The sequence below is a fragment of the Malaya genurostris genome, chromosome 3 (assembly GCF_030247185.1).
Source record: "Malaya genurostris strain Urasoe2022 chromosome 3, Malgen_1.1, whole genome shotgun sequence".
Taxonomy (NCBI): Eukaryota; Metazoa; Arthropoda; class Insecta; order Diptera; family Culicidae; genus Malaya; species Malaya genurostris.
The window spans coordinates 193,429,941-193,456,402 of record NC_080572.1 but is presented as its reverse complement, the minus strand read 5'-3'; the positions used below and the strand labels follow the sequence as shown (position 1 = coordinate 193,456,402).

Genomic DNA, 26,462 nt, shown 5'->3' with positions numbered 1-26,462 from the left:
GCATGTACACATAAGAATCAACACTAAACTACCCATATGATAAAGATTTTCAAAGAATATAGATTCACCGGACGTCGCTATATGGATTTTCAAATGATCTATAACATCGTTTTCCGGTTTTCAACGAATTCGATTTACGAGCGTCCGTTTTAATTCGTAAAACGAGGTTTGAGTGTGAGCAGTTCCAGGAATGAGTAGACAAAAAAGTGACAAAATCAGAATTGACCTTCTCCGATTTAGATGACTCTTTTCTCATGGCTTCAGTACGGTAAACCATAAGTTTTGAACCGATGGAGAGGTCAATCCGACTCACGACTGATTTTTAAAAAAGGCGTATGTGTTTTTGCATTTCACAAAAATGCCTTTTTCAATTCGTTGTAACTCGGAAACCGTTGATTGTACAAAAATAGCGTTCAGAAAGAAGTTGTAGGGAATCAATAGGGCACACTGAAAAAATATACACTGAAAAAAAATTTGATTTTTTTTTCTCAATAATTTCAAAACGAAGCAAAAAAATTAAATTCAAAGAAAACAAAGCCTACAGATTGATGGTTATCCCATCTGTGTCTTTTGAAAAATGAAAAAGTTACAGCTAAAACAATTTACAGATTTATTCGAAATTTCAAATTCTCGTTGAAAGATACAGTAGAACTAACGTAACTACGTCAAAACGAATAAACACATGTAGAATCAAAGAGGTGTACCAGTTGACTACCCACTGTTTACAACCAACGTACGTACCGGCGAATTACTTACTTAAGTTCTACCTGTTTCACATATAAATAGCTATGCATCGTAGAACAGATATCAGTTTATAACAAATCGCTTTCGAAACAGTTACAATACTACAATATGGTTTTCCCAAAGTGTTGTAAGCCGTTTCCTGGTTTTGTGTGTTCCGGAAAATTTTTCCAATTAACAGAAACCATAATTGGAAAATTAGAAGCTCAAAAGTGCAAGGTTAAATTGAATACCACGTTAAGAATTTGTGATCGCTGTCTTGAGCAAACAGGTGGATGGAATAGCCATCAATCTGTTTCAAATTCCTGAACGCCATTTAGTACAATTAACGGTTTCCGAGTTACAACGATTTGAAAAAGGCAATTCTCGTGAAATGCATGCATACGCCCTATTTATTTATTTATTTATTTATTTATTTATTTATTTATTTATTTATTTATTTATTTATTGAACAAAATCCATCGGACTGATGTCTAAATGGACTAACAGAGTGGGGAAAAGCCCATCTGAGTTGAAAAATGTAGATCATTCTGAGATAGGCATAAAAACCACTATCTTGTAAAATAATCACAAAAATTACATGACAACTACACAACTACTTAAAAACTATTACAAACAATTTATAACAAATTAAATTATCCATAGTCAGATTATTTCAGAACGATTGATTTTTTCAACGAAGCGGCGGGAAGGCTCTCCAAACTCAAACAATTCTTCTACTGTAGTGAATGTTCTTATGCATGCAGTAATTGGTTCGTTATATCCGAATACAGTCCTATAGAATCTGTTCTGAAGCAGGTTTGTGTTACGCAGTGATCTATTAGGTATTCGAAAATTAAGGTCATAAAGCAATTCAGGAGCATCAATCTCTCCGTTGATCAACTTAGCAATTATCAATGCCTGTTGAGTTTTTCTACGTCGCTGTAACGTGTCGATTCCTAACATTTGGCATCTGTCTGAATATGGTGGCAAGTTTACTGGATCTCTCCACGGTAAATTTCGTAATGCCATACGAACAAATCGTTTCTGCACTCGTTCAATTCTAAGGCTCCTCGATACTTGATACGGAGTCCAGATTACCGACGCGTTTTCGAGAATTGGGCGAACGAGTGAGCAATACAAAGCCTTAAGGAAATGCGGGTCTTTAAAGTCCTTTGAAATCTTAGCGATGAAACCCAATTGACGTGTTGCTTTCGAAACGATTTGAGAACGAAGAGCATCGAACGTCAGTTTAGCATCCAACACCAAGATCACACACTTGATCCACTCTAGAGATAATTGTACCATCAATGTTATAGTCAAATATGACTGGAGATGGAATCCTATGAAATGTGATGACTTGGCACTTGGCTACACTTATCATGAGTTTGTTTTTCCTGCACCAATCGGTGAACAATGTAAGCAGACATTGTAGTCGCTGGCAACCATCTACACTACGAACAGTGAGATACAGTTTTAAATCATCTGCGTAGACTAATTTACATCCAGCTCCCAAAAGCAACGCCACATCGTTGAAGAATAATACGAACAACAGGGGTCCTAAGTTACTAGCTTGTGGGACACCTGATTTATTCGAAAACTCGGATGATGTGCTTCTGTGCTGATCTATTTTCACGCGTAATATCCTATCGGAAAGATATGAGTCCAACCAAGATACGAGTTGCGAAGATAATCCAAGGCGAGATAATTTGCAAAGAAGTATTTTATGATCTATTTTGTCAAAAGAAGCATTTGAAAATCAGTCGTGAGTCGGATTGACCTCTCAATTGGTTCAAAACTTATACTGAAGCCATGTGCAAAGTTTCATCCAAATCAGAGAAGGTCGAGTCTGATGATCTGCTAAACATTTTTGGAATTGCTCGTGTGTTTCTTTCTAGTCCCACACAATGCTATTTTTAACAACGGGCCTCCCCATGCGAGGTGTATCTTTGAACTCAAACTCTCTAAACTCTCTACTCCAAAATGTTGTCGCTAAAATGAAGGATCATCTATGGTTTCAGTCAACTACCGCAGGATCACCCGGCACGGCGTAGGAGCATTTTTGGGGAAAATTCAATTGTTTCGTAGAATGATTTGTTGTAGATTTATTTCCTCCCACTTCGAAATAATTACAGTTTAAATGCATGTGATATTATCGATAATGAACTAATGATTTTTAACTAAATGTTAAAGCTCATCAAGTTGTTTTCGTTTTCAATGCATCTACCATTTTACATAAACGAATCACTTTTTTTCACCACTAATGATTTATTGATTTTTGTAATTCGATTAGTACCTTAGAAACTAATGAATCGCAGATACTTATTTTTCGTCAAATAAATGGCATCTCTGAATCAGACTATTTTGGGTTATGGCTTAGAAACGGATAACTCTTCTTATGTTTTCAAAATTTTACTATCCGTTGATTAAAAACCGCTATAAATGTATCCCCTTAGTTTTGAACTAACCAGAAAAAGTAACATTCTGTCCCCGCCCACCAACCCTTTCGCTTACCTTAACCTGTACTCCTGCATGCTGGCCTGGTAGGATGGCGGCGGCGGTCGATGCTGGAACTCCGGATACAGCAGTCCGTGCGGTGTGCTACCGCCCCGTCCGCAAGGTCGCCTCGAGCAGCGGCCCAGATCCACGGTGGAGCCAAGGCCCAGGCAGGGTGGGGCTCCCGGAGCCGTCATTCGCCAGGCCGCTCCACTCACGGTGACCAAAATAACTCCAACACCTGAGGACAAAGGATGTAAACAAAAAAAAAAGTTCAGAGGGATGAAACACAACACCAACTGCAACAAAATGCGGAAGCATTTTCTATATAAATTAATCTAGTTTCGAATGAATGTGCGAACCAAATTAAATAACGAGCTAAATTGAACGGGCGAGAGAATTTAAATGAATTATCCGATCGAATTAACGGCAAACTTTGCTCTGGTCGATCGAACCGAAAACAAAAGCGGTGAGAATGGAGGGCGGGCAAATTTTTGCACCGTCGCGCGTTGTCCAATCCGGAAAAAGTTGGCAAGAAACATTGCAAACTCCCGCCCTGGGATGGGATGGGCGTCGGGGAGCGTCGAGCGGGAAAGTTTTTTAATTAAGATGTTAATTTACGTTTTCTTGCCGGTGCAATTTTTCATGTTCAACGAGAGAGAGATAATGTCATCGAAGTAGCAGAAGATCGGAGAAGAAAACGTTGAAGAAAACGACGGAGAAAAAGGAAAAACCGAACGGGAGTTTTAATTGCAATGTAATTTGCAATCGATGCATGAATTGCAATTGTTCGAGGGTGAAAATCTGGTAAGACTGCAATTAGTGCAATTTACTGCTCGCCGATGGTTATCAGTTCAGTTGTTTGCTCGAAAAGGGGTTTGCAATTAATGATTGCATCGACGAATGTTTCAATCAAATTACTAAACACTCTCACAGCCATTCGACGACCTGTGACCTAATTCATTTCAACCATTACCCAAGTATCGTGCAGTGATCTGGCCGTCACTCAAAGCCGTGGCAATTGCTCGCCCGCACGGCGAAGATTCGTGGGAACTTGATCACAACGATCCAAGATGCGTGCGATTGCATTTCTAGAACTGCATCGACGCGATCGATTTATTACTAATCCAGAGTGTCGTGGCCGGTCACCTCGCGTGTGAAGAAAAAATATCGAACATCGAACGACAAACTGGGCTTTGGGACCAAGGCGTAGGTTGACGCAATCGGTTACTTGATTGCCCATAAATGTGATTCCAGAGTAGTCGTGTTTACGATCGCTAACTCGGTCGGTCAACGAGCGTGAAATTTGGTTTTGCACATATTTAATTGTGTGAGTTGTGTGTCGCCAAGAGAAATGCAAATGAGGTGGTTTATTAAATTGGCTGATTTAAACGTATTATAAAACATTGATTCACAAATAACTTGCATATATTAAAGCAAATCGTTGATACATGACAAATAAATTGCTGCAAGCTTACTTATTATCATACTCGTATATTCAAAATCAACTTGGATCCGAACTAGAAAACTTTAGCTGCAAAGTGAATATTGCGGCTAAATGAATGGCAGAATGCAAAAATAAAATTAGTGCGAATTTGGTTCAAAACTCCGTTTTAAGTATTTTCGAACGCAAAAACCAATTCATCAGAGTATAAAACCCAGACTTGATTTTTTGGTATGCAAAATTTGTTTCAAAACAACAGTAGTGCAAGGACCGGAAAAAACATTGAATCCAAACCCCATTAAACACTCAAATGGTATTCTCAAAATAAATTTTTTATCCGATTTTTGCACTGAAACTTTTTTAGGCTCCGGCAACATGTCAAGTCATCAGATTTCGCATACACTGGGGTCTTTTTTGCGCGATTTTTTTATGCGGTTTCTTTCACTTCTTGCACTTCCTTCAAATCATTGTTACTGAATAACTTGTTTTCATTACATTATTTTTATTTTGCTCCTGTTACTTCTCGAAGAAAGTTCATTATGAGTAAATTGCTTGCCTCTGAGCAATAGAATAACATTTCATTGTTTCAATAAAAATTTGAAATTTGTGGAAATATTTAAGCAGTAACTTTTTAAATTTAAAAAATACACAAATTAACACTCCAAATACCAAGGGGGTAAAAAGTAACGAACATTACGAGGGTACGATTAAAAAAGGGAGTGATTACTGACTATATTTCATTTAGTTTTTTACCGATTTTAATAGAGTTGTAAGTCAAAGTGGGAAAGTTTACGATGACTTTATTTAAAGGCACGAATCTCCAAATAACCGGGCGTGAGCTACCTTGAGCTCATGATTCTTGATATTCAAACTTGATAAACTAAAAAACGAGCCTCAGATTGTAGAAATTGGCTCAGCCATCTTCGAGAAAATCGAGCGCGAAAAAAAATAGTTGATTAGGTTCACACACATACACACTCACACACAAACATATTCACCCAAACCTCCAATTACGTAACAATCGTGACTTCGTAGATCGAATTGTGACGTAAAAAAAGTTTACATAATTTAGAATTTTCAACGTGAAAATAGTTTCCTTATTTATATATATTATTGGATATGTATAATATAATGGATAACTATGGAGTAAATTTTCAGGAAAAGGATGTTCTAAGTCACATCAATTTCCAAGATGGCGACTTCCGGTTCATCGATATTCGTCACAAACCATCAGAATATGGGTATTTTCGGATCGGGTTTCATGAGTACATGTTGGGAAACGATGTTTGATATGGTTCTGAATTCCAAGACGGCAACTTTCCGTTCATTGATATTCCTTGAAAACTCTTACAATATGAGTCGAGTCGTACTTCTCGAATTCCTTCACAATATGCATATTTTCTGAACGGTGTCCATGAGTAGGCATTTTCATTTTTGAAGCAATATATCTGTGGCATATCCAAATTATAGCCGGATTTAATAAAAAAATTCCAAAATACCTATCAAATCAGATTATAAAGACTGTTGAAACTGCTGAACAAATGCCCTAAATTAAGCGAAATTCTACATATAATAAACTGAAGAAGAATTTAGAACAACCTCAAATCTCGTCGAGCTGAGTCGAATGGTATATAACACTATGGGCTCCCGAGGCTCCTTTCGAAAGTCGGGTTTTCCAACAATTCTATTATCTTTCTATAGACGAATTTCTCGCTATTATAATAAATCTTGCTGTACTTGGAGACTTTGTCAAAAAAAACACTGCATATTTTGTTTTTTTTTTTGCGAAAGTGGTATAGACTGTCTTTTGAAAAGGGCCAAATATATTTTTACCATTTTAATTTTCAAATGGCTGTAGTCGAAAAATTCCAAATCCTACAAAACAGTGTTGTACGATTTAATTTTACAAAATTATTCAAGTTTTCGAATGAAAATATTAAAAAAAAATCTAAATCGACTCCTACACTGAAAAAAATTATTTTTTTTTATTTGCAAAAAAAAACCTTTTTGATTTGGATAAAATTTTGTTACAAGATAGGGAATATTTTCCCTACCTACAGTGAAAAATTCAAGCTGGACACTTTTAAGGAAAAAAATTATTTGAAAACAAACGTTTCTTTGTCCAAACTAATATTTTTTCAGTGTAATTTTATCGAAAACTATAACAACGAAAGTCATAATTATCTCAGAATGAAATGAAACTCAGCTAGTGATGTGATTTTTATTAATCAAGAATTCCTTTGAAAAGAGTTTATGTCATTAAACAAAAATTGCATTGTTACTTCTTAATTTTCTTGGTTAGTTCTAAGTGTTGAATTCGACTTAAAATTTTCGGAAAATTCCGCAAACAATTGCCTGATAGCTAATGACGAATTCGGCAAAATCACCCGTTCGGCGAAATGGCATTCGGCGAAATGATCCTTTCGGCGAAATGACATTCGGCGAAATGGCATTCGACGAAATCATCCTTTCGGCGAAATGGCATTCGGCGAAATGACTCTTTCGGCGAAATGCCTTTCGGCTAAATGACCCTGATCCGAAAAATTCAATGATAGAAGTATGTGTATATATGACTTCTTGTTTATCGATCGATTGAAGTTAACAGCAGGTAAAATAATCTCAAATTTGCTACAAAATCTAAAGAAATCGATTTACTCAAAGAATTTTAGAAGTATTCGGAGACGAAAAATACAAAGTAAATGTTTATGAGATTTTGTATACTAATCAATTGAGTTTCGTTCTAGCTGAACTTTTTAGAGTGTGATAATTTTATACTTACTAGAAATCTCAAAAAAATTAAATATTTTGACAGCAATACTAAAATTAGTGATGTTTTTTGACACTTACGGGAAATTCAAAGCTAACATTCAAGCATGTTTGTTTACTAATCAATTGAACCTAAAACCTGCTTGGATTTATAGAAGGAATTGTTTTCATATTTATCAACAGTCGCAATAAATTTGGTATAGGAGAGACCGGGGCTTAATCGGACACTTTTTAGAAATGGGAAAAATCCATTTCAATCAGATTTTTACCATGTTTAGATTCAACATTCAACTACAATTCTCAAATTGTGATTTGGAAAAATATGCATTAGTTCGCAGTTCAAGTCACGCAGAAGTGACCTACCCAAAATCCAAAAATTCTGGAACCGCAGAGCTAAGCTGGACTCGTTGTGGGGTAAATTAGACTATAAAATTTCATAAAAAAAAGTTTAGAAGGAATACATTGGGGTATCTAATCTCAAGTCTGTCTATCACATAAAAACACTTTTACAAAAAACAATCCATGAATCGAAATAATTGCAGCTGTCCGCTTTAATCCCTGTCTCTCCTAATCATTTCTTGAGTTTCGGAGGATGAGGGTGGGTTTAAAACCCCAAACCCCATCCCCCTCCTCAGTAAACGCGACTGATTGTCTCTGCAATAATTAAAATTGTAAAAGTTCAAATACATACGTTAAATTCAAAGCTAAAATCTGAGCTTTTTTGTTACTGATCAGTTGAAGGTAAAATAATTTCACAAATAAAAAAACGATGTTTTCCAAAAAGTTTTGGAATTTTGGAGCTTCGAAACGCCATTTCGCCAGAAATATTAAGTTAAAATATTATTTGTGATCAGTGAAAGCTTCATTCAAATATATTTATTAGTTTGGTTGAAAAAATGGTGACAAATGTCATTTTACAATAACATTCAGAAATTTTTTTTATATATATCATTTATTTACACCCGGCTTTAACCTAGTTGCAGTAAAGAATCTTTTTCCATTGTTGCTTTCAGAAAGTCGTTTTCATGAACAAAAAATATAAACAATCATTTCTTCTTGGGGTGATTTTACGAATTCTCACTCGTCTATCAACGAGCGAAACAATTAAAAACTGGTTGAACATAATTAAGTTTATAACAAGTAGAAATAAGTTCACTGCTTGGGAGCCTGTCTTCATTCAGTAGTCGCTTAAAACTTTTGACCTGGCAGCTGCTTGAAATCCACCTTGGCGTATAAACCAGAACAAATTAGCTCAAGTGACACGATAACATTCTGATTTCAGTTTACTCCTGATATTGGTTTGTTAATTATCCAACTATTACAATAACGTTTGTCCGTTTGGCTTTGTGCGGCGATTTTACCAAGTTTGCGAATGACTTTTCTAATGTGAGAATGAAAAATTGTCTAATTTCTCTTAACGTGTAAAAACATCAATTACTTTAACAACGTACCAGCAACATCGAAAAAAGTGAGAATTTTCCAACGTTGGACGATGGCGAAGGTCAATCTATTGTCAAAATGCGGCGTTTTTCCCGTTTTCAATCAATACAGAGCCGGTATTAGGACCATTATCTTCTGGGAGGATCCATGTCTCGTTTTTTTTGTGATGATGTTCGCAAATGACGACGTGTGATAATAACTCGAGATCTTATTTCTTCAGTGTTCGTCCTTTTTGTTACTTTTCCTACCAAACCACGATTTTAGGTCATGGTCAGTTTTTTTTTTGATATGGGTTATGAATAGTTTTTTTTCGCTCTTTAAATCGTTGAACCCACTTCTTGACAGACGATAACGACTTTTTAATGTATTTAGTCGCCACTGCACAGTTCATTGTTGGTGATCCTGCCGAGAGACACAGCCTTCAAGTGTAAATGGCACTAATCAAGATTTTAGTGTTTTCTGAACGGAAGATTGACTTTGGCTGAGATAATGCCACCGACAAAAAGAATCAAAGGATAGTGGTGACATATATCCTAGCTTATTGAAGGGCATTGTTGAGCAATTTATATCGATATCAGGTTTGGAAAACGATGATAGTAAAGTTGTAAACATGATAAAAATGAATTTTTATTCGTAATTCCAACATGTACTAGTGTTTTTGGCACCACAAACAAGATGATAAATTATCGTTACTCGAATCCTTCAGCTTTCGTTGTAAGGCGAATGTTAAAATTCAAAAGTATATCAATTTCCATTTCCATTTGATTTGAGAAATTTAAATAATCTTATCCAATATCACACTCAGTCTCTTTTATTCATGTCGATTGCTCAGCTCCATTGTGCAACCAGCATTGAATTCTGCTCCTTCATCTATTTTTCCATTCGTGGAAACTTGCAACCGCACATCCCAAGAGAAATTAAACAAATTAAAGCATCAGTAACAATAGCACAACCTCATGTCTGTTTTAAACCGGGTGATAAATGATGATTCGATTATCTGAAAGTAGTTTCCAATCTCTTTCCATTTGATCAACGTTTCACCCGTTGCCACCATTGCTGCAAAAACAAAACCCAAAAAAAAAAAAAGAAAACAAAGAAAACCCGAACCAAACTACACCCAAGTGCACTTCCAGTTCTGTAGTAACGAGCAAGAAGTGCGGGGGAAATAAGTTGTTACTTCTGGGTCATGGAAAACAACGACGCTAGAATTTTCCACTATTCGTCCCCGCGACGCCGCCATCGCATTGTGCCCTGATGGGAAAAGTTATTGTAGTCGTTTTCAAGAATTTAATATCGGATCTTTCAGCTACGACCTACATTCGCGCGGGTGAGGAGTGCGGAAGCGTGTAACGAAGATAAAGCTTCGAGCCTCGAAACCCGGTCCGTATACCGCCACTGGAAACTGGTTGCTATTCAGAAAATGAAAACTGTTTTCCTTGGGTTTCCACGCGAAATTGTACCCAACGGGCGGTTGGTCGAGCCGAGGGTGAAATTTTAATCTCTGTAATCTTCATTGAAAGTATTAAATTTATACTAGAGCAGAAAAAGGACTACAACGATTCTACAGAGTCGACGGAGGCAGTATTTATTAGTAATTAAATTAACGAACCACGATATCTTCAGAAGATTGAAGTTGGGTCGACAGGCGGTCAGGATTTTGCTACAGTTTCAGAATTATAGTTTCCCCGGTTTTCCTTATTATAAATCTACTATCTAATTGACATTGATATCTTATTTTTGATAAACTGCAATCATCGCTTAGAAATAAGTCTTAGGTTGCTGTCAGAGTGGAAGCGTAACGTAAAGCGTCGAGGTACACGTGCGAGCTAGTTGCATTTGATCAAACCAAACCTGTCAGAGTGGGCGCGAAGCGATAACAGTACATTGCATTGAATCGCTTCGCTTAGCATCGCGTTCCGCGCTCACTTTGACATCAAGTATACGTTCTATTCTCCCACCATTGCCATCTTGGTGGGCCAAGACTTGAAACATAAATTTTTAAATCCTACTTGACAACACAGAAAGTTATCATCTTGGATTTGAAAATAGCTCAAAACATTACTCTTTGACATCTATTCGCCATATTAGTTCCAAAAATACTAATATTGTAACAGTTGCATTATTTATGTACCATTTAATTCCACTATTTCACTGTCACGTTATTACACTTTCACAAAGTCACTATACTTTAATGAAGCATAACAAACGTTACAATACAGATACGCGTATTTCGGAATGTTATTTAATTTGAATGAATTTATATCTCGAAATTTAAGGGTTTTGCCTCTCTGACAATGAGGATATCTAAGAAAGGTAAACTGTTGTCTTTCTCCTCCTCATAGGTGAATTTAATGTTTTTATATAAGTTATTAATCATTTGTAAGAAAGTTAATAAATCATTGCGTTTGATGATACACAATATATCATTAACGTATCTCCACCAGCGATTAGGTAATAATCCCTGGTTTTTCAAAAGTTCTTCAAGATTTGCCATAAACAATTCGCATAAAAACGAGGAGAGCGGATTACCCATAGGTGCCCCTTGTAACTGTTTATAAAATCCGCCTCTGAATTTGAAGTAATTTACATCCATACAAAGCCGAGTTAGGTTCAGATATGACCTTACTTTGCTTTTCCATAAACTGTTACTATGTTGTTGAAGTAACCAATCTTCTAATAGATTGATTGAGTCCTTCACCGGGACACTTGGGAATAAGGCGGTTACATCGAATGACACCATTATTTCGTCTTCTTCGATTTCACCTGAGTTTTTATGTTGAGTCGTAAATTCTTGTGTGTTGGGGACTGATATACCGAAATTTTTTTTTGGCATAGAATGGCATTCTTTTACTGGCCATTTGGCGATTTTTTGGGTAGGGGCTCCCACTGAAGAAATAATTTCCCTCATTTCGTTACCAGGTTTGTGAACCTTTGGTAGTCCTTTGATTTTGGGTAAAGAAGGGTTAGAAACTTTGAGGTAATTGAGGTTGATATCGAAGTTTGGATTACATTCAAGAAGAGTTTTATTCACTTTTTTGATAATTTCAGGAAGGGGGTCGGTTCTTTGTTTCCTATAAGGGGAGGGGGGGGGGGGGGGGATTTGGGTTATCAACTTGTCATAATCTTGTTTGTCCATAATAGCTACTTTATTTCCCTTGTCAGCCTTTACATAAAAAACAGGCTTTTCTCGCAATTGTTTCACTAGTTCTTTTTCATATATGGTTTGCTGATTATTCAAAGAAGTTCTTTTAATGACGTCAGCTACGATAGTTCTGGCGTCATTAATTTGAGGAAAGGGAAGATCACAGTTATTTAAACCTGTTTCTATGTCTATAATAACTTGTTCGAGATTTACTTTTGAAGAAATTGCATAATTTAAACCAAGATTTAGAAGATTAGTTTGTTCATTGGTAAAATTTTGAGATGAACGATTTACAAGAAAATCCTCCAAAAATTGTACTGGAAATTTTCGGGGACGGTCTGAAAGATTTTTGGAACGTAAATTTTCGAATTTCTTATGAAGAAGAATTCGTTTGCGTTCGGATTCGCAATGTTCTGCAATTTTTACTCTGGTTATAAAAATTTCGAAGTCTTGGGGATATTGTTTCTCTAGTTTCAAGTGAAGGTTAAAGCCTTCCAAAATTTTTACACTCTGCATGCTATACAATTTTTTAACCTTCTCTGTGGGAATTAATCCAAATCTACTGCAATTTTTCAAAAACGCAATATCTTTGGATATTCCCACAATTTTCTTTCTTAACTTAATAAACCTGTTTGGCTCACTTGGCTTGGTAACCATTGTCACTATTTTTCACCAAGGGGCACCAATGGGTAATCCTCTCTTTCCGTTTTTATGCGTATTGTTTATGGCAAATCTTGAAGAACTTTTGAAAAACCATAGATTATTACCTAATCGCTGGTGGAGATACGTTGATGATGTATTCTGTTACATCAAACGCAATAATTTATCAACTTTCTTACAAATGATTAATAACTTACATAAAAACATTAAATTCACCTATGAGGAGGAGAAAGACAACAGTTTACCTTTCTTAGATATCCTCATTGTCAGAGAGGCAAAAACCTTAAATTTCGAGATATACAGGAAGCCAACCAACACAGATCGGGTCATACCAAATACTTCTAATCATTCCCACCAACACAAAATGGCAGCTTTCCACCATATGATTCACAGAATGCTGACCTTACCCCTTAAGAGAGATGCTGCAATAAAAGCGAGAAACTTTATTTTCGAAATTGGAAAGCGCAATGGATATCCGGAGAGTTCAATCCAAACAATCCTCTACAAAAAATTAAGATTGTTGAAAAAACAATCACTTACAACTCTGCCTCCCCAATCGGAAAATTTAAAAAGAATATCGGTGGACTTCAATCCAAACATTGCACATCCTTTGAAATCAAAACTAAATAAATTTGGTTTGGATTTAGTATTTAGCAGTAGAGCTAATAAAAGTCATTTTCATTGACTGAAAAATAGACGAAAATGACAAGAAATTACTGTCACTCTCAGCTTCGCTTCCAAACTATGAGAACGAAATCCATGTCCAGTCATTGACATAAGCGGGACAGTAGTTTCAAAATTGTGTTTTTTCTTTCATTTGCCCTTTCAGTCATTTGCAGTTTTCAGTGAAAATTCCATAGTATGCAGTGTCGATATTCAACCAAAGCTGTGAGAATTGAAAACGACAGAAAAAGGGTTCACAATTAGTTTTAGCTGATGGTGCTCGAATTTGTAGTAGTTTTGGTTTCCAAAGAAGCTCTGGGATGTAATTACTTCGATTTGCATATTTTAGTTACTTTTTATAGCCAAGCGTCACAGATTTTCAATACATCGATGAAAGAATGAGAAATGAAATTCTGCAGTTGCTACCTGAAGACGTTAGTTTGGTTTCGTCTTGTCACAGAGGAAAGAGTGACGGTGGCAATTGTGCTCTCTCATTTTTTCGATGAGAGACGAAAATGCTTCGTCTCTTTTTCCTTTTGTTCTGGTGTTAGTCATTTACGAATGAGACAGTAAAACAATGAAAATGAGACTGTTGGAATGGTTTCTTTCATTGAGAATGCGTGACAATTTTAAGCTCTGTTTAGCAGCATGAACTGTCAATTGAAAAATTTACTAGGCTCTACAAAAGATCCTACGGATAATTTGAATAAATCTGGTGTATACAAAATCCCGTGTTCTCATTGTGATGAAATATATATTGGACAAACAAAGAGACGTCCGTTTCAAAGAGCACGTCGCTGAAATAGCGAAAGCATCTGAAGAACTAGAGAAAGGACTACCACATCATTTTAAGTCAAAAGTAGCTGAACATGCCTTTTCTGAAGATCATGAACTCACTACCAACGACATAAAAATCATAAGACAAATTTCCAACCCATGGAAATTAGACATAGCCGAAAGTTTAGAAATCTTCAAAAATAACTCCATTTCTTTATTGAATCGTGACCAAGGAAATAACCCCTCATGGCTATTCAAGTTATTACCGACACATAAGATACAAATAGATTTAGGTAATACTTAATCTCTTAATATCCCACTTCTTCAGTTTGTTACCCTCTGGTGACAATCAAACTACCGTCCTACCCGTTTGTTACTACCTGTTTCTTCCCGTTTTTACCCGATGACAATAAGACATTTCGTATAAAAGGAGCAGCATTACAGCATTCTTTCAAACAAACTTATAAAACCGATACACTGAAGAAGGATGTGTCAGGAATCAGAACAAATTGGCTCAAATGGCGCGTTCCCCTTGATATTTGGAGATTTGTGCCTTAACGTAACCTTTGTTATGCTTTATTAAAGTATAGTTACTTTGTGAAAGTGTAATAACGTGACAAGGAAATAGTGGAATTAAATGGTACATAAATAGTGCAACTGTTGAATATATTCCGCTAACAGCTCCAGGTGAAAAATGATGACTAAAATTGTAGGAATTTGCAATAACCTCTATAAATTGAAAGTCGCCATATTGGGTTTTATAGAGACTTGAAGCATCAATGTTCGAAACCTACACGTCGATCCCGTTCCAAAATACATATATGTAGAGATTTGAAACATTATCGACAAACCGTAGCCAAATATAGCGCCATCTTAGGTTTTGAAATATCCTTAAAGGTCAATTATTCTATCCTTATGATTATGGTAATGTTTAGTTACCATGTAAAGGATGATTTTTGCTGGCATCTTTTTTGCAGCACTGTTTTTAAAAGATCACGCGTGATTCATTGCCAGTGTCAAACGTGTTCAGTTTAGTGTATAGTTTAATCATGAATCGTCATTCGGTCTATAATTCAATTATGAATCATGGGCGCTGACAAAGTTGAAGGAAGATGCACCTTTTTATCGAAATATTGCAAGTGAGAATCATCGAGTCGAATCATCGATTCGATTTTCTGTGATAAATGTCAACAAAGCTAAGAAATGTAAAAAAAATCTCTCACGGTTCATGCATTGAGAGGCAGTGAGTTCTGTAGCATCATCTACCAGAATGACGATGTTGTATACAATGTAGAGAAATATCAAGCCGCTCTCTGCCAAATTGTCGGCAATCATCAATACTGGTTTTAGTTATTGTTCTCTGCAAATAGTTAGAGAGAAGAATTGCTAAGAGTATCGCAATAATCGAAGGAGAAAGTAACCAAAGCAAATCTGTTATTTTCACTTAGAACTTAATCTTTTGTACATCCAGAAATAATATAAATCGATCTTCAAATCACCTGGTTTAAGCATTCATAATTGCTGGTATTCTGAGTCTACTCCATTCGTACAACGTTGTCTTCAATTCCATCGTTCACCGATAAATCAAAATTAGTAGCGAACTGCACCCACACAAACGAACACGGTGTGCAATAACCAAGAACACGCTTGACATATTTGGCACACCCGTAAACAACGCAGCACTGCACGTCGACACGTAGTTGACTACTGGTCGAACGGATGGTGAAGTAAAATATTAAGTAGTTTGGATTTTTTATCAACTTCCGCGGAGCATACCTATTGAAAGAGTTCAAAAACGGTTCGTTCGTCTGGCATTACGATACTCACCTTGGCTTCATCGGCGCCGAAAAATGAAATAAGAATTTGCAAATTGCGGCCCGAAATAAATTTTTAGATACCGAATATTCATCTACGGAATTCATCCCTCCTTCTGCAGAAATCTCATAGGATTCGTTTTGGGTTTAATGTACCGATAGCTTCTTCCATTCGAACTTCCACCGCTGTTGAGGATATTTTCGATTTTGTTTTTTTTATATCGTTTATTTTACCCCGGCCTTAACCATTTTGATCGTTCACCGGGGAGAAAGAGTTTGGTGATACATGAAATTTTCGAAATCGAAAAAATAATTTTGATTCCAAAAGGCTTAGAATTGCATGAAACGTCGAGATTAAGTGTCATATCGAAAAAAATTTTATTTGAAAAAATTGACTTTTTGGGACGTAGAAAAAATATCAAAATTTTTCTAAGTCCCAGAAAGTCGATATTTTCAAAAAAAAATTTTTTTTGAGATGACACTAAATCTCGACTTTTCATGCAGTTTCGAGAGTTTCGGCATCAAAAAAAATTTTTGATTTTGGAAATTTCATGTACTCCCCTCTATGGTGCTTTTTCAAGATCGAAAATTTTCAAACCTTGACCGCCGGGCAGCACCTCTTACGCATGTCCGATTTAGCTCCAATTTTGCATGAGGACATTTTTCAAGGTGCTTAAACTTTTGAGCGCTAGCGCTTTACGAAATTAGAAGTGATCCCAAAATATTGGCACCCTTATATGTATAAGAGCGGTAAAAATCAACGTGTTTTGTCGGTTACGTCACTTATACTATCATATCTCTGGAACCAAAAGTCACAGCCATTTGATCTTTGAACTTGATCAATTGCCCAATAGTAGCTTTCAAATGAGGCCAAGTTTGGTAAAATCGGTTCAGCCATCTCTGAGAAAATTGAGCGCATTCAAATATCTTCGAAAAGTGCACACACATACACACACACAGACATTTTCCGATCTCGTCGAACTGAGTCGAATGGTATATAACACTATGGGTCTCCGAGGCTTGGTTCGAAAGTCGGGTTTTCCAGCAATTCTAATACCTTTCTAAAAATACGCCAGATCTCGATATTTTTTTTTCTTTCTCATACAGAAAGGTTATGCAATCACTGTGAAAACCGACTTTTTATTCGATGCCTGGAGGGCCGAGTGTCATACACCATTCGACTCAGCTTGACGAACTGAGCAAATATCTGTGTGTGTATTTGTATGTGTGTATGTAACAAAAATGTGCACTCGATTTTCTCGGCGATGGCTGGACCGATTTTCACACTTAGATTCATATGAAAGGTCCCTGGGTCCCATAGGGTGCTATTGAGTTTTACCCGGATCGGACTTCCGGTTCGGGAGTAACGGAGTAAAATGTGTAAAAAAAATGAATAAAAAGTGCACTCAATTAACCGATTTTCTTCAAATAAGATTCAAAATAAATGACCTTTAGTCTCATAGGTTGCTATTGAATTTCATTTAGATCCTACTTCCAGTTCGGGAGTTACGGAGTAAAATATAAAAAATGAACTAAAACCGTGCAATCGATTTCCTTAAAGACCGCTCATTAAATTTTCACAAACGTACCAAATTTCTTTCGGATACGACTTCTGGTTCCGGAATTGCAGACTAATAGGTATAAAAATTTCATTTTCCGGGACGTGTTTTTATACATGACACGGAAAATTCAATCAAATACATTCAAATAGCCGTATGATTCTTGAAATGGACAGATTCGGTTAGCTGATGACCAAATACATTGATTTTAGGTATACCGGATCTTCGTTTCAGATTCCGGAAGTATCGAAAAAAAAGTGATCGTGTACCTCAAACCGGAAATCACTCCCATTTCTTAGAAACGACTGAACCGGTTTTCATAATCTTAGATTCGAAGGAAAAATCTCTTGGTCCCATGGCCTGTATTTGAATATTATCCAAATCAAACTTTCAGCTCGGGAGTAACAGGGTAAAATGTGTAAAAATATTAAAAAAGTGCACTCGAATTTCAAAGAGATCGGTAAACCGGTTTTGTCGTCAATTACCATGGGGCGTCTTTTCAAGATTTATCCTCTGAGAGAGTATTAAATATTCGATCGTGAATATCTCTTGTTGTATATAACGTATAAACATCATTTTTGCCTTTCTCATATCTAAATCAACATTGACACTGCTCCGATCGATAGTCATTATCAGTAGACGGGCAAACAAAGCGATTCCGGTTATTATTTCAATTATTTTGTTTTATTAATATTTTTTTTCACCATATCTCGACGTTAAATGCATTTCTTAGATGAAACAAGAAAATTCATGCAAAACAACCGCGTAACTTCAGAAATCCGCTTCAAAAACGAATTATTTCTGAAAACCGCGTAAAAATATGCTGCATAACTTCGAAAATCCGAGTATAAAAACCGCCTAAGAATACCGTATAAAAACTCAGTGTATTTGTTGTATTACGGCACTTGTGATACTAACTTTAAGTTGCATTGTAATAATTAGTTTCATTGATGTTTTTGAAAAGATAGTCGTTTTTGCGCCCTTTTGAGAATGTCAAACAAAATGTTCAACTCTAACGAGTTTTTCCTACTCTAATTGTCCATTTAGATGTTATATCCGATGGATACAATAATAGTAAATAAATAAATAAATAACGTAAGTTTGTTAGACTCGATTCAACCATCTTCGCAAAAATGTAGCAGACAAGCAAAAATCGAATGGTATATTACAAGAGATGTTTCTGAAACTCCGATAGAAAGTTGGTATTTTCAAAATTTTTAGGGTCATGTACCCCGAACTTGATGGTCGAAGTAGGGTCATAAACAACATTAAAATTCTTAAAATAATTGAATTTGGAAACCCAATAAAACACGATGGGCCATGATGATACTTCATTATTACAAGTTGAAACGACTTGATCGGTACACTGTTGCTGTGATAAACCACAGCAAATGATAAGATAAATCATGATTTCTCTTAAGTTGAAGCTTGCTTCAGATAGAATTGGAACAAAGACAATTGCCTGTATTTCAGTTATTTATTATCGAATTCAAGATTTTTTCTTATAGAAATGTAGCGTTTTCTTCATACTTTTAAGAAAAAATACGGATAACACAGTTCGTTTTCACATCTCATCCAAGTCAGTCGATATAACAAAACCGCTTACGTTCGGGACGGAAGAAATCAAGTACAGTATTGTGTAGTGAACAATAGAACGACCTCGAAATGAGTGAACCAAATGAACAAAAGCTACCACCGACACGAAAGAATACAATTATTGTTGACTTCAGGCAGTGCAAAATTCGACCTTCGATACGAGAACTTGAAGGTTTGCTTAAGAAGCAAATGAATCTTGACATTAAACGTGTGCATTTACTTCATGTAGTAAAACGAATAATGTTGTTAACATCCAGTTTTATAAAAGGTTGGATGCAATTCAACGTGGAGCACGAGAACATTAAGTACAACATTCCAGTATAAATGGAAGATAGCGCTATAAAAGTGCGTGTGCATGAACTTCCCTCAAGCGTCACCGATTCATATATTCGCAAAATTATGTCCCAATACGGAGAGATTCTCTCTATCGAAAAAGAAAAGTGGAAGAATTTTTTCCCTGGTATCCTAAATTACGCATACACTTGAAAAAGGCTATACCTTCTTATGTGATTTTCGGTCAAGATACAAGAATTCCGTGCAAATCACTTGTTACCTATGACAATCAGATGGCCACATGCCAATATTGCCAAAAAGCTGTTCACTACGGTAAGCCATGTGATGAACTGGACAAGAAGACTACCACACCAAAGGATGTGACAACAAGATCCAATAGCAAAAAAAAAATTTTAAGTAACAAAAATGTAAGCCAATCGGCCACGTAAAGCTTTTACGCAAAACGGCCAGAATAAAAATTTTATTATAAAAAAAAAATACGGATAAAATTATTCGTCACGGTTGCGAAAGAATTCTCCAATTTTTCCAGTAACACGACTCATTAGGCGGCGCACACCTTCTTTGTCCATCGATTTAGCTATCTTATTGCACGAGGTCGTCATCTGATTGATGTCTTTGACGACCTTTCCTTTTGCCTTGAGTCTACTCTTCATGATTGCCCAGTATTTTTCAATAGGGCGGAACTGGGGGCAGTTGGTTTTTTAAGGTTAAGGTTAAGGTTTTTCGGAACAAACTGGACCCCTTTCTCTGCATACCATTCTTGAACGACTTTGCTGCAATCACAGCTTGCCAAATCTGGCCAAAACATTACGGGATGGTCGTGGGATCGAATGAACGGCAAAATTCGTTTTTGGAGACACTCTTTTTGGTATAGTTCCGATGTCATCATTGTCTTATTTGTAACGAAAGCTTTCGTTTTTTTGCCACAGCTGCAAATGTCCTGCCAAATCATAACTTTCTTGCAAATTTGTCGGCAAAAACAAATTTAGATTTGGCTGGAACATCCCCCCGAGCCGTTGCCAAGTAAAATTTTTGACCAGGGATTTGCCCGAAGTAAGCCTTGACATAGGTTTCATCGGCCCTCCGAAGATACCCGTCGAACATGGTCAGCACCTGGTCATATAGTTTCCGAGCACGAATGTTGACCACACTATTCTGTTTTATTGTCCGATTTGGCTGTTTGCTAGCTCAATACGACTTGATTCCTTCCCGGAGTCGAGTTCTCCTCACGGTACTATGGGCAGCACCGAATTTTCTGGCCAAATCACGGTCCGACAGATTAGGATTCCTCTTAATCGTCTTCAAAATCATACCACGCAGTTTCCGGTCGACAGTTCTACTCCGTACGATTGGCTTGAGGCTTCCGAATCGTCGTCAATGTTTCCTTATACCGTTTGATAACGCGCCATACGGTATTTCTGGGCAATTTCAGCAGTTTAGCTAGCCTAGATGCAGACCTCAATGGGTTTTTCAAATAACTGTGCACAATTTTTTCCCTTCTTTCGGCTTCCATGTCGATTTGCGGAATGTCAAACATCATACGTGAAGCTGACAAAATTCCCGACACGTGGGCGCCAAGAACTTCCAAATCCGTCCACCAGGATCGCCACAATATGAGCAAAAGTTTGTTCCAATTCTAAACGAAGCAAGCTTTAATTCAAATTTTCGCCAAACCAAATTTTGTAATTCACTATAAATAGTCTAATAGTGGAAAACACTCTCAATTGTACAATGCTAACTTCATATTTGAAACAACAGAAACAAAGGCAAAACGCCAGTGAACAATAGAGTGTACGAAATGGGCAAATACGATTTAACAAAACCTGAAACTTGACCTGCAAGGCCAAATTCAATTTGTATTGATTTCAAGCGCTGCAAAGTTAGACCAGCAGCAACCGAAATTGAAATCTTGCTTAAGGAACGAATGCATCTAAACGTTAATGGTGTAAGTGAGATTCAATTCAACAAGGTGTCTAACTGTGTGTACATTATGTTGAAACGTGAAAGAGATGCAATTGCATTTTATTAACCAATAACGGGGCGCACAGTATTGATCATGACAATGTTAAGTATAAAATCCCTGTGTACTTGGTGGACAATGCCATAGAAGTACGCGTGCATGACCTTCCCCCGCAGACCAGCGATCAGTCCGTTCGGGAAATCATGTCGCAGTACGGTGAAATCCTTTCCATCGAAAGGGAAGTATGGCGGAATTTTTTCCCCGGCATCCGGAATGGCGTGCGAGTTGTGCGCATGCAACTACGTAAAGCAATTCCATCATACATCATTTGTGATCAAGGTGGGTCACGTCCGTGTGAAATGCTGATTACCTATGAAAATAAGCTGGTTACATGTCAATTTTGTGAACAACCTGCACAATACGGTAAACATTGCACTGAAACTGCGAAAAAGACATCTTCAACCAAAGACAAGGTCAACCGTTCAACAACGAAAACTAGTGAGCGTAGTACTCCTGTTTCACCATCAAATCAACCAACAACTGCAATTAATGCACAACAAGGCGCTCCTACAGCAACTAGCAACGTGCTCAAGACTGCGAACAACAAGAAAAACGAAACGAAGACGGACACCAACAACAATACAACCAATGAGGCATTGGATGATGAGACGAGCCACGAACAAAGTGCCCCTCAACCCTCGCAGGAGAGAAATGGAACTCTTCTCCTCCTAGAAAAAGAGTGACAACAAGATCCACTTCAAAAAATTCTTTATTTAAAAAATCGGCTGATTCGGCCACGTAAAGCTTGTACGCAAATAGGCCTGGATAAAATTTCTTTAAAAAGAAGCATATCACGTATGTTATCTTAATTTGTTAACCCAACAAGAAGTATTCCATCTATTTATAATGTGTCCAATTTGACAAATATTGCTCCTTTGATGTGACGATAAGGCATTCGTTACATACTAAAATGATCTATGTTCTATGAGAAAGACAGCAGTACGTCATTCTGTAGATCATATTAGGTTTAATTTCTTTTCATTACAATCACATTATATCTACTACTGAAATCCGGCCCTACTTAATATCTTATTCAAGCACGAAAACGATACCAGCTTGCATTCGAAGCAACACTTGAAGAGCACTTAGCATGTTCCGATTCAGTAGTTTGTAGATTTTGCTATGACTCACTTGTTTATTTAATTATCAGCTAAAGCGATTCGAAACAACTTCGACTGTTCTAACGTCATACTGCTGCTGCTGCAAGTCGTGTCTAGAAACTGTGCCATGTCAGACACCAAATAGTGCAGCAGCAGCAGCAGCAGCAGCAGAGACAGATCCTTTGCACCTCTACTCTGAAGTTGCAAAAGTCATTTCATCGTTTGCACTAGAAATTTGCTTCGGTGTCGGTTTCACCGCTACTAAACCATCCCAGGAGACAAGCAAAACATCGACAATGAATAGCAAACAGATTTCGGGATTTCTGTAATTGGTTTTGTCCTTAAAATAGAAACCAGAGTTCCAGGGAGCAATTTAGCTTCGGCGGCAACAGATTGCGTGTCGTTCGGTGGCAACCCGGCGGTCCATTTCCGTTGTTGTCATTTGACGCAGCATAAATTTCCAATCGATTCGGCACCGGAAAACATACAGATTCAGGGAACGAAAGTTTATCATCCGGTCGGTAATAAATTGCGGTATTTGCCGGTCCAACAGAGTGTCAAGGCTGGGAGAGTAAGGCAATCGCTTCGACGGAATGTGACTTCAAGTTGGGTAGGATTTGTGTAAATGCTTTCAGAATCGAGAATCTATTAAAGATGGTCTATTCACATGACGTTTCAACTGAACTGTCATTAAATACGTAATGCTCTAATTGTAATTTCCATTCCTGTGTCAAAGTCAACTCGAGGAATCATTTCTCATAGCAACAACTCATCAAGCTTACGTTATAATCCGGCTCAACTTTCACTCGTTTTTTAAGTACGAAAACGTTTTTCTCGTCCCGAAATTGAGGGAATAAAGCATCTTTTTTTGGAATAGGTGCTTCGTTATTGTTCAAAAGTACCAGCGGAGATTTGTGCTTTTAAACCCCCAGACAGCGGCAAGTACGATCATTCATTCACCGCCCGGCAGACAACGGTTTCGGAAAATAAAACTTTTGGTACGGTCTTTGCTTGAGAACCCAGTTCCCCCCAGTCTCAGTAATGGAACCTGATTTCTGACTGTGGGGAACAACCAACGAAAAGTTTTGTGTAATACCGAAAGATGAATCGTGTAACTTTTCGCTTGTTTTTGGTTTAAGGGGGTAAAAAAAGTTACACTACCATGTTGGCTTAAAAATACTTCACAAATCGGATTACGATTTTGGGTTGCACCGGGAACCACACCGAAATTGGGCCACCGTACTTCATTTTCGGGCTCGAGCAACACACACACACACTTTTCCGTTTGCGTATATTCACCGGGGGTCGCAAAGTTGGCGTCATCGTTTGTGCCAGAATAAATTGAATTCATGAAAATCCATTTCCCTAACCAAAGTAACGTTGTTCCGCTGGGTTTGGCCCAAAAACAAAAAAAAACAAAATTTAATTCTATCACTTTTTACGGCTCTACGGGAGAACTGGGCAGTGTTTTTCTCAGATTTGCCGTACTTGGGCTGTTTATTTCTAGCCTCTATTCGGAACAACAATCGCGTGAATCGCGTTGCCTAGCAATACCCGGCAGGAACCAGCCACCAGCAAGCCCCAATTTTTTTCTTCTATTTAACGCTCGGCAGAAATGAAATGTTTGCCGTTTTTCTCATTTCCTGTAGCGTACACTTTCCGGGGCTCGAGATTTGGGATATTGCTTCCTGCTGCAATCGTTGCACTTGTAATGCATTGCCCGGTCACTATCCGCGATGGATCAGAATGGTATGTACTGTGCTTTGTACGAGTTCTCTCGCTTGGTCTACAACAGTGAAAAGTTAGGATGTGCGCTTTATCAACAAGCTGCCAGCGAGTGCCGGCATCCGGCCGGCCTCGCACCAAAGCAGATAGAACACAACTCTCTATCTTCCCATATGAAAATGCATTTGCCTGTTCGTGTTGTAGCGCATTAAAACTACGTCGGCTTGTTGTGCACTGACAGTTCGTTTTAGAAAGTATTTGCACGTTTCTGTTTTTTTTTTTATTTCTAAACTGGTGGAGGCGCATGGTGAGTAACCACGCATTTCGCGTTGAAAGATGATGGACTTTGTTTTTTTTTCAATTATTCGGAGAACGTATTGTACTTACCAATCATCAATAAGGCAGCCGTCAAATGTGAGGTAGGTGAGCCAGCAAGTCCGGTCGCGCCGAGTGCTGCACCGCCCAGAGCGCACGCCACACCACCCAGGGCCACCACCGCGATGAGCGCCCGCAGTGGTGGCCCAGCAAACCAGTGACCGCAGCAACCTTTCCGGGAGCGTTCCGAGGGTGAGCTGCAGGAAAAAAAGAACAAAGTGAAGAAGTACATATTAATAATTGAATGCAAGTGATTTGTATCGTTATGGTGACTTTTCAAGATCTATGAAAAATACACTAAGTGAACTAAGAAGGGTTTTTGTCGACTTTCGAACGGAGCATCAGAGAACCGTAGTGTTATATACCATTCGACTCAGTTCGACGAGATAGGAAAATAACTGTGTGTGTACGCAATTTTAGAAGATATTTATACGCGCTCAATTTTCTCAGAGATGGCTAAACCGATTTTAACAAACTTATGCTCGTTTGAAAGCCACTGTTGGGCCATTGATCAAGGTCAAAGAGCAAATAGCTGTGACTTTTAGTTCCAGAGATATGATGGTATAAGTGACGTAACCGACAAAACACGTTGATTTTTACCGCTCTTATATATAAGGGTGCCAATATTTTGGGATCACCTCTAATTTCGTAAAGCGCTAGTGCTCAAAAGTTTAATCACTTTGAAAAAACTCCTCATGCAAAATTTTAGCTAAATTGGACATGGGTAAGGGGTGCTATCCAGCGGTTAAAGTTTGAAAATTTTCGATCTTGAAAAAAAAAATGAAATTTCCGAAATATTTTTTTTTTATGCCAAGAGTCTTAAAAATGCATGAAACGTCGAGATTTAGTGTTATCTAAAAAAAAATTTGTTGAGTCGACGTTTTATGCAATTGGCATCAAATTTTTTTTTCGATTTCGGTTATTTCATGTAGGCTTGCGATCAGCTTGAAGAAGACGACGATTTTTGCCAAAATATCATCTTCTCGGATGAGGCACATTTTCATCTCGGCAGGTATGTTACTAAGCAAAATTGTCGCATCTGGGGGACGAAAAACCCACACGTTATCATGGAGAAGCCAATGCATCCTCAGAGAGTGACTTTTTGGTGCGGATTTTGGTCTGGCGGCATCATTGGGCCATTTTTCTTCGAAAATGAGGCAGGAGCCGCCGCCACGGTCAATGTCGAGCGCTACCGCGCCATAATTAGCGATTGGTTCTTCCCGTTACTTGAAGAGGAAGACTTGGACACCATTTGGATCCAACCAGACGGCGCTCCGTGCCAGACAGCCAACGCTACTATCGATCTTCTGCGCACAGTCTTCGAAGATCGAATTATCAGTCGAAATTCGGATGTCGTTTGGCCGCCTCGGAGCTGTGTTTTAACGCCGTTAGACTATTATTTTTTGGATGGCTGTCAAAGATAAGTGTTATGTGGACAAGTCAGAGACAATTCAAGCCTTGAAAAACAACATTCGTGCAGCCATAGCTGAAATAAAGTTGCATACAATCGAAAATGTATTAAAAAACGTGATTAATCCACCTAGCAGTGAGATGATACCTTTTTTTATCAATCCGCATGTGTTTTTTTGCATGGATATTCTTAGGTGTTTTAGTTCTCATGACATTATTTTAATTATCGTCGTTTCAAACGGCAAATTGAGATTTTAATCACTCATTACCCTGTAATTTCGAATCTGCAAATCGTATCGAATTTCAATCTTAACGTGTGACATTCGATTGAACATTCCATGAGATGTCGAAGTAAGTTCCGCTTTAGAGTTTTTCGTCATTATTTATGGTACTTCCAGAGCTGGTATTCAGGAACTAGCATAACCTAAAATGATTCGAATGGCCATAAATTAATACGCCAA

The 26,462-nt window shown here is 37.5% G+C and overlaps 1 protein-coding gene across 4 annotated transcripts in view; it reads right to left on the bottom strand.

The window, feature by feature from the left end:
* The window catches only part of LOC131436051 (uncharacterized), a 413,969-nt gene that overhangs the window by 38,288 nt on the left and 349,219 nt on the right, over nucleotides 1-26,462 (bottom strand). For all 4 annotated transcript variants that reach the window (XM_058604495.1, XM_058604496.1, XM_058604494.1 and 1 more), the window contains 2 exons: nucleotides 24,604-24,788; nucleotides 3,235-3,457 (listed from right to left, as the gene is read on the bottom strand). In XM_058604495.1, the coding sequence (XP_058460478.1) occupies nucleotides 3,235-3,457; nucleotides 24,604-24,788 (408 nt within the window). The remainder of the gene's footprint in view (nucleotides 1-3,234; nucleotides 3,458-24,603; nucleotides 24,789-26,462) is intronic.